Source organism: Xyrauchen texanus, chromosome 4 (genome assembly GCF_025860055.1).
Source record: "Xyrauchen texanus isolate HMW12.3.18 chromosome 4, RBS_HiC_50CHRs, whole genome shotgun sequence".
Lineage (NCBI taxonomy): Eukaryota > Metazoa > Chordata > Actinopteri > Cypriniformes > Catostomidae > Xyrauchen > Xyrauchen texanus.
In genome coordinates, this window is record NC_068279.1 from 49457773 (window position 1) to 49470123 (window position 12351).

General features: G+C 36.6%; 1 protein-coding gene across 5 annotated transcripts in view; it reads right to left on the bottom strand.

Annotated features, from left to right (window-relative positions):
• The window catches only part of ganaba (glucosidase II alpha subunit a), a 33038-nt gene that overhangs the window by 6061 nt on the left and 14626 nt on the right, over nt 1-12351 (bottom strand). For all 5 annotated transcript variants that reach the window (XM_052120091.1, XM_052120099.1, XM_052120076.1 and 2 more), the window contains 10 exons: nt 11604-11839; nt 11133-11259; nt 10928-11007; nt 7036-7176; nt 5140-5236; nt 4954-5055; nt 3372-3615; nt 1747-1811; nt 1268-1344; nt 1092-1166 (listed from right to left, as the gene is read on the bottom strand). In XM_052120091.1, coding sequence (XP_051976051.1) covers nt 1092-1166; nt 1268-1344; nt 1747-1811; nt 3372-3615; nt 4954-5055; nt 5140-5236; nt 7036-7176; nt 10928-11007; nt 11133-11259; nt 11604-11839 — 1244 coding nt within the window. The remainder of the gene's footprint in view (nt 1-1091; nt 1167-1267; nt 1345-1746; nt 1812-3371; nt 3616-4953; nt 5056-5139; nt 5237-7035; nt 7177-10927; nt 11008-11132; nt 11260-11603; nt 11840-12351) is intronic.

Below are 12351 nucleotides of genomic sequence, written 5' to 3' on the forward strand. Positions count from 1 at the left end.
GCATTTGGATGCATTTGTTTGGAGAACAAAGTGTAGTGACACATTTGCTTTGTCAGTCCAATTTTTGTCAGGCATGTTCTGAAGATCACTTGATACACATTTCCTTTAGACTGGACACATTTTTTGTAGATGGAGTAATGTAAAATTATTTAAAAAAAAATCAGACGGTGTAAGTTGCATAGGTTAAATTGATTAATTTATTTACAAAGTTATTATGATTTTTACCAATTGTTAATATATATATATATATATATATATATATATATATATATATATATATATATATATATATATATATATATATATATATATCCCTCTACTGAATTTTAGGTCACATAGTTTAGTTTCAACAGGAAAAACCTTACCAAAGTACAACTACACTTCCTATTTGTATTCCTATCACTGTAAACTATATTGGGGCATAAAAGGGGAATAGTTTCCAAAACACAAAGAGAATATTTGTAAGAGAGCAGCAGTAAATAAGAACGTTTTGGAAAATGGTGGACAATATCGGCCCGAAATTGAAACTACCAGGTTCACTGAACTCAGCATGACCAAAGGAATCACATTTTTATTCATGTTGGTGGACCAAAGAAATTTGATGTGGTTGTGGAGAATGTTAGATGCAGAAAAGTGCAATTTTGAGCTCTAAGTGGTGCTACAGGGTTTGAGAGGGCAACCTTAAATATAGTCAAGAGTCATGATCAGACCCTCTACAATTAGTCTGCCAAATTTCCAAATATTTTACCATATGGTTCTAAGGCTGCCACAAACACCCAGCCAGAAGAACAATTGATGCCTAGATACCATCAGTGCTTTATTAATTTAAAAAAAAATTGTTTTAAGTTTCTGAGACCACTTGACAACTGTGAATGTAATTATTCTAAAAAATGTTTTTTTTTATTTTATTTTTTTTAAAGCTCTCCGTTCACTTTCCATTGTCACAGTGTCTCAACATCTAGTTTGAACTTTCTGGAACAAATCTGGAACTTTGCATCACTGCTTACCATTTTACAGTACCATTAGAATCAAACGCTGCTGTTGTAGTATTTCTCATTTGTAAGTTCAAACCTTAATATTTGCGGACTTACTGAGCTCATGGTGACAGGAATAAAGAGACTCTGAGACCCATCATGTTTCTGGAATGTGTGAACATCATACCAAACCTACAAAACAACCCAGAGGATTAGTTTCTGACTGCAGAGATAATTACAAAAATAAGTTTTTCCATTCAGGGAGATTAAAATGTTGAAAAATACAAAATTACCTCGCCTTTTCCAGGCAGGTAGGCAGTTACACCCATTGAACCCTCATCAGTAACAGGGTGCACCAGCAAATCCTTCCCTATATGATGGAGAAATTAACCCATGTCAGCAAGCTCTGCCACAACATTTTCTTTGGGTAATTTAAAAAAATCATCATCGAAAAGTAGGTGCCAAGGCACAATTGATTGGCAGTTTCATAGTAGTAAAATAGTAGCAATTAGGATTGCAAAACCACACTTATCTGAACTACTGCTTTCTGGGTACTTTCAGATGATTTTATCGATTATATATATATATATATATATATATATATATATATATATATATATATATATATATATATATATATATATATATATATATATATATATATATATATATATATATTTTATTTTATTTTTATTTTTTTATTTATTTATTTTTTTGAGCAGACAAAATTTTTTTTTTTCATCATTATTAAAAACCGTGTTTAAAAACTTACCAAGCAAGTACTCATCCTCAATCGAGAAAGTAGTAACATCCTCAGGATACTCCACCCATAAAGGTCTATGAGGAGAATTAGAGAGAGAGAATATCAATAATACAATCCTTTCATTTAAAAGGTGCAGTGAGCAATTTCTGTTACTTAACCATTAAATGCATGTGCATTTAGCGAAACATTACATACATCAGGTCTTCAGCGACCGTGCACTTATATCGATCACAAATGGATCTACAAAATGCCCAGATTGTGTAAAATTTTCAAAGCACTTTTAAGACAATAAATAGAAAATAGAAAATAATAGAATATATTCTATTGTGGAGGCCATGGGGTTTCATTTTTCATACATCAAAGAGATGATGCAATAAATGCTAGAACGGGATTCACTCCTTCCACACTGAAATGTTATGGGATGCAACTGGCCGTCAAATACATAGAGCTATACTTAACAGATAAGCTACACATTAGATACACATGTATTTTCTCAAGCACTTATGGAGTCTAAAAGGATGTAGAGTTTACAGAAATTCAACAGTACACCCACATGGCAACAGTCATTTAATTCTGTTCATTTAATTCTGTTCATGTGCTGTACTTGCTATAGTTTACTTCCATGTTGTTTAAAATAGCAATGTCAAATGTAAATCAAGTCAATCACTGAAACATCAGCACCACATTGAGTGACAAATAGCATGTATAATATATATGTGTACACGCATATGGGATACTGAAAATTCACCACAGTTGCGCAGAAATTCTAACGTAAAAATTATATAGTAGTCATTTGTGTAAATGTAGTACATATTTGGCATGTAATAAAGAAATAGATATCATGTTATAGTAAACTTAGACCGTTCTCACACAAAACCAACTGGATCACTTCAGAAGACATGGATTTAACCACTGGAGTCTTAACAAAATCTTTGTGTTCAGCAGTAGAAAGAAATTCCTCCACATCTGGGATGGCATGAGGGTGAGAAAATGATGAGAACATTTTAATTTTTTGGTGAACTATGTATTTAAGGTTAAATGGAAGACTTAAGTTGCCTTTGCATGTTAAGGTGAGACATGAAACATTATTTTAACTTTGAATATATTACATACTTCATCTTCAATACTGTTTGAGAATAGCAGTTTATTTGGGAGTCTTCAAAACCGGTCCTCATACTAAATTCTGAGATGCAATCTTATGAGAAGTGAAAAAGGTGAGTCAAAACAGGTGTTCCAGATGTATAATTTCAGATGATTTGTTTGTTGAATTTAAAGCTTTTTTAAAGTGTTTAAAGGTGCACTCAGTAACTTTTGTTTTTGGCCTCTAAGACTTGTAGGTAACACCTAGCAGCTAGATGCAGCATCAATTAAAACGTTTCAGATGCCATTGTAGAAATGTAGTATTCAGAGTCAGCCATGATTACTTTAATCAGTGAATGAAATAACAGGATGGTTACTGAAATTAAGCGAGTAGTATTCGGCTGGTCATGCGATTCTAACATGTGCGGACCCTCACGTATCCTCATCTCTGTTACATCAAGTATTTATCTCGCAATATCCCAAAATTAGCATAGAATGCCTGGATGGAAACACAGCTATAGTTAAATCAATATCTTATCACTGTGCTGCCTCACCTCATAACAGGCTGTCCGGTGCGGTGTGCATTGTAGAACAGCTGGTACCAGTTAGGCAGGAGGGCATATCGCTGGCGCACTGCCTCTCGGATAAGTGCAGTGATCTCTGGGCCAAACAGCCAGGGTTCCCTACGGGGGGTGTCCAGATGAGCATGTGCACGGAAAAATGGCTGATAAGCTCCCGCCTGGTACCACCGCACCAAGAGCTCTGCGCTAGGATGCTTAAAGAATCCACCAACATCAGCTGAGGAAGATAAGGAGCAAGGTACATAATAGAAGTTCAGAATAGAAGACCAAAAAAAAAAATGTAAATAGTTCATTTCACTTCTTTTTCCCCCCGTAAAAGCAGGCCTTTACGTTAAAGGAATAATTAACCACCCCTATAATAATTTACCCAACCCTATGCCATCCCAGATGTGTATGACTTTCTTCTGTGTAACACAGATTTTTTGAAGAATATCTCCACTCTGTAAGTTGATTCAATACAAGTAAATATCAGTGACCAAAACTTTACAGGTCCAAAAAGCATATAAACTATACACAAAAGAAATGTATAAAACTCCAGTGGTTTAATCCATGTCTTCTGAAGCGATTCAGTAGGATTTGGGTGAGAAACAGAACAAAATAACTCATTTTTACTACACGTCTTGCCATTGCAGTCTATGCATGATTATAATTTCAAGTTTGATTACACTTCCTACAGCTTGACCAGGCAGAGTGTGCTAGATGGCGATATGAAGTGTAATAGGTGTAAAATCATGATAGGCATGGAGACTGATGATGTCAAGATTTAAAGTGGAGGAGTTATATTTTGGTTTGTTTTCACCCCAATCGTTTGACTCGCTTCAGACAGCATGGATTAAACCACTGGAGTTTTATAAATTACTTTTGTGTTTTTTTTTGGGGCTTTTGGACCTCTAAAGTTTTGGTCACCAATCACTTGTATTGAATCAACTTAAAGAGCCGAGATATTCTTCTAAGGGTGTGTTCACACTTGTAGTTCGGTTCTCTTGGTTCGGACCAAAAATGAAAATGATACATTTAGTGCTGGTTCATTTAGCGTTTTTAACACTGAACCTAACGATACAAAACCAAAAGGCATCTGGGAAAATTCATTACCTGATTGGACAGCTTTTATGACATATTTTTTGATGGAACTTACTGAACATCCAAAACAATGCTGGCAAAATGCTCTCGTTGGATGTGTATATATATGGTGGTGTTTTTAACAGCTGAGAACAAATGAAGTTAATACAATTTGTAAACGAGTCAAATCAACAGCAGGAATTACTCCGTTGTGCACACAAACGAAGATATGCTGCAAGGACGGCTGACCCGACACCAGTACCGAACTATAATGGGCAACATGGCTCCTATGATGAGAAGAGGAGGTCAGTATTAGGCAAATTACTTCCTGTCTTTGGTCCGTTTAGACGTCTTTGGTCCATGTTGCATTCATATAATCAATCCAACCGCCCTGATGCCCTGGCCCGAGTCACGTGATTATTTGGGTGTCCTTAATGTAGTTAGATGTGTGTATAAACACATCTCATCAAGTCTGATTACTAGAGAAACCACTCACCCCCACAGAAAGAGATGCCTACTAAACCCAGACTCAAGCACATGGGGATGGAGATCTTCAGATGACCCCATTCAGCTGCATTATCTCCTGTCCACACCGCACCTGAGCGACAGAGAGAGAGGAATTCAACGCTAAATGCTCTATTACAAACATGCAAGGCTTGTGTCTGAAGTGAACGTGTCTCACCGTAACGCTGTGACCCAGCAAAAAATGCTCTGGTCAGAACAAACGGTCTCTCCACTCCTCCTGAACGCTGAATCAAACCATCTGCAGTCGCCTTTTGCTGATAAGAGAGAACATTTATTAAGAGAGAAAGGCCCGTTTTCATCACAACTTCTTTCTGTACTGGATTCTCCTCTGCCATATCTCTATTAGACACAACAATAATGAAAATTCTCATTTTCTACTCTTAATTTTTCTGAAAACCCATGATTTTATTTTGTTGGGAGCGATCAGTGGCTGTCCAGCTCCAAAAATAGGGCAGACCAAGGGCAACTGTAGTTTTTCCTTTTTTAAATATGTTTGTTTTTACATTATCCTTCATAAGTCACATACTACCATCTTATGGTATGAGAAACAAACATTTATATGTGCCTTAAATAATTGTTCCTTTAAAGCTAAAGTGTGTAACATTTTTGATGTTAAAATACATTTGTCCTATCCCAGCTTGTTATCCAGGGACAACTACAAGTAAACCATTTGTAGGTTGATTGAAAAATGTTGAGTGCACAAAGCACAGCACTAGACACAACTACAGTGCAACACAGTAAGTCTTATCCAATTTTCGAGAGCACTAATTCCAAGCGCAGATTCCATGCCAGCAAAAGTGGGCGTGTGTGGGAGAGTTTGCGCTATCTGTGGGTATATGCACGCAAACTATGGGTGTATTGTATGTTTATGAAGTGGCTCAAAGCAAAATTAGCTAAATGCGCTAAGGCATTTCAGATCCACATCTGTTTTCATCAAATTCATTTCCTGCATTTGTAGTTTGTAGATTCCACCAGCCGGTGGTTTGATCTATTTTGTATTGGTACTTTTCCACCTGTTGTCAGAGTGATTTTAAAGTCACTGCAAAAGGGGCCGGTGAAATAATATATGTTAGGTACATAATTTTTTTTTTTGTACCTAACCCCCACTGTTATTTGTATTATATTTTCATTCCGTTTGAAGTAGAAGAAAATTATTAATAATACGAACATTCTCTAAATTTTATAAGGAGCGTAAATTCAAATCCTGACGAGAAAAACCTTTTCCATGTGTTGAAAAGGAGCGGTCAGAAATATTCACCAAACCAAGTTACGTCTAGACTTGGCGCATGCTTGCACGAAAGTACCAAAACTTAATTGCCATGCCCATTGACTTTGCACTTATGACTAGAAGCATTGTGATGATATTAGTGATAGTGCTTTTAAGATAGGGCCTCATGTCTCTTTTGGGCCTATAAAAATGCCTCTGTTTGTTCTGAGTGGCCAGTCCAGTCCGACACAGCAACATCGGCCCAACCGATGGCATGAGTTTGAGGAGAGACTATTGGTTTGTTTGAGTAACTGTATAAATGAAAAAAATAAGTGAAAACAGTTTTTGCAATCTTTTAATCGTTTCTCATTCATCTTTATTGGACTTAGGTGCTTTTCCGCAATATGTCCTAGATGTCCTACTTTACTTCATCACAGAGCCATAGAAGCAGTGTTGAGCATGTGTGGGAAGTGTCCTTTGGTTCCAGCTCATTTATAATTGTAAGCGGACCCTTGCAATCTAGCTGTATATAGGATTTGTTAAGACATCCTTACAAAATTTGTAAGAGACTTGCATTGTTAGCTTGTTCTTGGTTTACATTTTAGTGAAATAGAAATAGTCACATCTATTTTTTTTATTTCATTTACATTTCTCACAATAACATTTTTGGTCGAAAAAATATCGATACATTATTCTGAGGTAAAATAATGCAATATTTGAAACATCAAACCTGAACCTCTAGCTTTGTCTGACTTGAGGGCGAGAATGACAGATTTGATTTGAATGATTTTCATTTTTAGGTGAACTATCCCTTAAATATATCATAAGGGGGAAATGGTCTCTCACCACATAGAGGCCATAAAGGTTGTGAACATCCCTGTGCTCCCAAACACCATGAAGCGCATCTTTGTGCATGGTCACCTCGGGCCCATTAAACACAGACGGCTCATTCATGTCGTTCCAGATGTACTGATTCTCCATGGATCCCTGGACAGAGAAGAATGTAAAAGAGGAAGAGACAAAAAAAAAAAAAAAAAAAAGAATGGGGGAGAAAAGTCAGGGCATTGCTATGTGGTTGCTAAGGTGTTCTGGGTGGTTGCTTACTGCCTGCAATCTAAAGAGCCCACGCCCTAGTCTTTATGATATTATGGCATCTAGATATGGCTTGGGTCCCTCCTTCAATGTAAATCAATGGGATTGTTTCACCCGTTTAATTGTACACCAGGGGAAAAGAGCTGCTCACCTCTCTTCAATAAGCCACATGAATTGAGGTATCATTTATGTCTGTAGCATAAACAATGCAGGATGAGTAACATGCCAAAGTTTAATAGTTAGGGGTGTATGCAAAATCTAAGTATAAGCAATTGTACTAGAGATGCTTGGCTAGGGTTGGGCGATTTCCGGTAGAAATGTAACAACCTGTATACATATTTTGGACTGTCATCTCCCATCGCGGTTTTGCAAAATCGCCATCGCAAGGCAAGAAATCCGCACCTCATTTTACTCACGTTACATGACGAAACTTGCGTGACCCATTTTAACTCTACTGTAGAGTTTTTTTTACCTTGAAGCGCTATGACGTACTGACATTGTGACCATCACTGACGAGGAAAACAGTGAAAACGACGTATCATGCCAACAATTACTGTATGTCTAAAGCAGGTTTTTTTTTTTTTAACTACACATTATCACCCATAATATAATTATGTATAAATTTTAGAAAACTATTTTTTTTTATAATAACAGTAGTCAACAATATCAGACTGAAATGTGGCATAATGCGATTTTTCAAAAAAGGTCCAAAAGAGAAAATTATAAGAGAAAGTGGTATTCATTTATAAAGGATTTAATATACATTTCAAATATATGCATTATATTTTATTAGACCAGTCAGTGAATTAAATTAAACACATTTTTAGAAACATTTTACTATATCGTGTTATTGTGATATAAATTATTCTTATCCAGGGTTCCCGCTCTTTTCAAGGCCCAATTTTCCAGAACATTTTGTGCGCAAAACGGTTTTATGTATAAAACAGTTTTTTAAAAAGGCCGTTAAAATCAGTTATTGGAGTGTTATTTATTTTATTCTGTATTCAACGGTTTAATTACATTTCCTCATCAAAACAGTGTCTAATAAAATGAATTTGTTAACTTAAATCAATTTAAAATAGAATAATTTAAATTAACTTTTCCAACATAACATTGAGGATTTTGTTAAAAGGATTTCATTTGATAAAAATAATGCAAAGCACAATCTGGAACGTGCTACACAACAGAACATCACTGATGTGAGATATTGCTTTAATACATTATTGTTATTTAATTGCATTTTAATAAATCAAGCTTTTATTTTGGCGTAGATTCTCATCTCCAGATAAGCAGTTTGTTACAAGACCCAGTGTGAATATTAAACCCCAAAAAGCTGTGATTTCATTCAACTAAATATATTTAATTATAAATATATTTTATATAAATTAAATTATTTAAATATATAGTCTGTGTGTGCTGCACGCTTCATAATGTGCTGCATGCTTCAGAGTGCTCTGCTCACTGTCATCTACTACACACACCCCCAGAGCATGTGTAACGATCATGATGCGTTTTCAGCGCATGAACAGCCAGCTTCACACATTGATTGTGAAGCACACAGCACAGTATATATTTAATTAAATTGCAGTCTTTTGCTGTTTAATAATCACTTGGACATATTGAGAATTCAACTTGGATCAATTGTGCATTAAAATATTAATTTCCAAATTTTTAATAATACCATTTTTTTATGACTGAATTCAGAGATCATCCGTGTTTTTTGCATTGCGGAAATTTGGCAACGGTGGTATTAAAAATGTATTTACATACCGAGGTGTAAAGGTCGAATCAACACACTACCACCTCATGGTGTGAATTGATTTTCAAATAAAATCTGCAGTCTGACCGTCATCGTTGTTTAAATTTAACTAGTTTACACTACAGCCGTGGCCAAAAGTATTGGCAGTGACATAAATGTTGTGTTTTGCAAAGTTTGCTGCTTCAGTATTTGTAGATAATTTTTTTCACACGTTTCTATGGTTTACTGGAAAACAATAAGCATTTCATGTTTTAAAGGCTTTTATTGGCAAAAACATTCAATATATGCGAAGACTCAATATTTACAGTGTTGACCCTTGTTCTTCATAACCTCTGCAATTCGCTCTGGCATGCTGGATATCAGCTTCTGGGCCAAATCCTGACTGATGGCGATCCATTCTTGCCTTATTAGGAAATGCTCGGAGTTGATCACAATTTGTGGGCTTCTGCTTGTCCGCTCTCCTTTTGAGGATTGACCACAGGTTCTCTATGGGATTAAGATCCGGGGAGTTGCCTGGCCACGGATCCAAAATTTAAATGTAATGATCTCAGAGCCACTTAATTATTAATCTTGCCTTGTGACATGGTGCTCCATCATGCTGGAAAATGCACGGATCATTATCAAATTGCTCCTGGATCGTTGGGAGAAGTTGCTCTTGCAGGACGTTTAAATACCATCCTTTATTCATGGCAGTGTTTTTGGGCTGAATTGTGAGAGAGCCCACTCCCTTGGATGAAAAGCAACCACACACTCGGATGGTCTCAGGATGCTTCACTGTTGGCACAACACAGGACTTGTCGTGGACATCTTTGAGAGAAGTGGCTTCTTTGCTGCCCTTCTTGACACCAGGCCATTGTCCAAAAGTCTTCGCCTCACTGTGTGTGCAGATGCACTCACACCAACCTGCTGCCAATATGGAGTAAGCTCTGCACTGGTGGCGACACGATTCCGTAGCCGACTCCTTAGGAGCACTGGCACTCTGGGACGTCCCGAAGCCTTCTTCACTGCAGTTGAACCTCTCTCCTTGAAGTTCTTGATGATCCGGTAAATGGTTCTTTCAGGTGCAATATTCTTTGCAGCAATTTCCTTGCATGCGAGTCAATTTTGATGCAAAGCGATGACGGCTGCACATCTTTCTTTAGAGGAAACCATTGCGAACAAGAACACAATGATTGGAAGCAGTTCTTCCTTCCTTTTATAGCAATCGGTCTGCTCTTATAATCCAATCAGAATGATAGAGTGATTTTACCGGACTAGTACTCGTTCACACTTTCCCAGGTGCTGCTGATATGATTAGCTGGTCATTTTGTGCCAGAGCCAAAACACAGTGAAATTTGGGTTTTTGTGATAAAGTAATTTTGTTTTGGCCAATGAAGCTTTTTGCAATTATTTAAAATGCATCTGATCACTCTGCACAATAATCTAGAAACAATGTGAATCAACACCACAACAACTGAAGCAGAAAACTTTGCGAAACACAAAATTTATGTCACTGCCAATACTTTTGGCCACGGCTGTACAGCAGTGTTGGAACAAAATATTTGCACTATATCAATACTTGTGCATGTTACAAAAAACCTTGTACAGCGACACAATCAAACATTTATAAACAAAATATTTTTCAAGACCTTTAGGTATTTTTCTCATTTTCCATGACTGGAAAATTGCATTGCAAAATTCCAGGTTTTCCAGGACACTTAGGAATCCTGATATCGCTATAAGATATTGGTCTTATCGCACACCCTCAATGCTGGCCTTAGCAAACACCACTATTTACCTTTGAAAGAGATCAAATCGTCAATATCTAAGACTTGATTGTAATTGTAAAAATGTATCTAATAAAAGGTCAGATAGGGTAGCAGGTCTTGACATTCAGAGTGCCCTCACCTCATACTGGTCATAGGCAAACATGCTGGACCACCACGCTCTCATCTCAGGATTAGTGAAGTCAGGATAGCCAGAATTACCTTTACCAGAAAAAGAAATATAAATTTTAGCACTGTAAAAAAAAAAAAAAAAAAAAAAAAAAAAAAAAGACATATTGACTGTTCGGAATGAAATTTTCGATATACAACCCCCTGTTGCTACTCACCTGGCCAGCACCAGCCTTCATAGTCTCCTCCATCTTTGTTTTTAACATAGAAGTTTTTTGAGCGAATCTCATTGTGAATCTTGTAGCCACTGTCCACCTTAATATGAGGATCTACAATGGCCACTAGCTGGGGGACAAAAACCACATTGCATGAATTCTAACAGAGTTGTTAAACAGAACATTTTCATAGTGTCTTTGCATCATCAATAAAAAGTCTAGATGAACATCCCTTATTATTCAAGACAATATCAAGACAGATACTCTATTTTACTACTCACATCAAACATTTTGAATCTACTATATTGAATGGCTTGATTGAAAAATTATTGATCCTCTAACTGAAATAAATGAATAAATATCAAGATAAATATACTGTACATCATCAGAAGGCAGACAAATATTGAGATATAATAATTTTTCTTACATCGCCCAGCCACAATTTTAGTCTCTCTCACACACACACACACACACCTTGCGTCTTTTGTCCATCAAACCCTGCAGCATGTCTTTGGGCTGGGGGAACTTGCTTGAGTCCCAGGTGAAGTAGCGTTTTCCATCTGTATGCTCAATGTCCAGCCAAATGAAGTCATAGGGAATGTCATGCTCATCAAAGCCCTGATCAACAGCCTTCACATCCTCCTGATCATTATAGTTCCAGCGGCACTGATGATACGCCAGAGCAGAGAGAGGAGGGAATGATTGAGTGCCTAAAGAAAAGAAAGCTTGTTTAATTAAAGGGTAATTAAATTTTTTGTAATCCTTAATTCATTAAATATTCCAGGTTATTTTCAACCTAATGACTACAAATCACATGTGTGACTACGTAGCTTGCAAAACGAATTTGAGCTTGTGCATTTTTAAACTTGACACAAACACATTACACTAGATTTGATGTCAATGAAATCAAAAGCAATTTGTTCTTGCGTGTCTACACTGGACAACTGGTGTTGAGCGGGTAGAATTGAATGAAGCTGTCAGCGGAGGACCTGAGAGGCATCTATTTCTCAAACTAGACTAAGATACACTTATCCTCTTGTTTAGTTGTACATCTGGCCTTCCACACCTCTTTCTGTCCTTGTTAGAGCCAGTTGAACTTTGTCTTTGTGACTAGTGTACAGCTTTGCAAGAAAGTTTTTTTGGTAATTTCAAGCATTGTATAGCCTTCATTCTTCAAAACAATGATTGACTGATGAGTTTCTATAGAAAGCGGTTTCTTTTG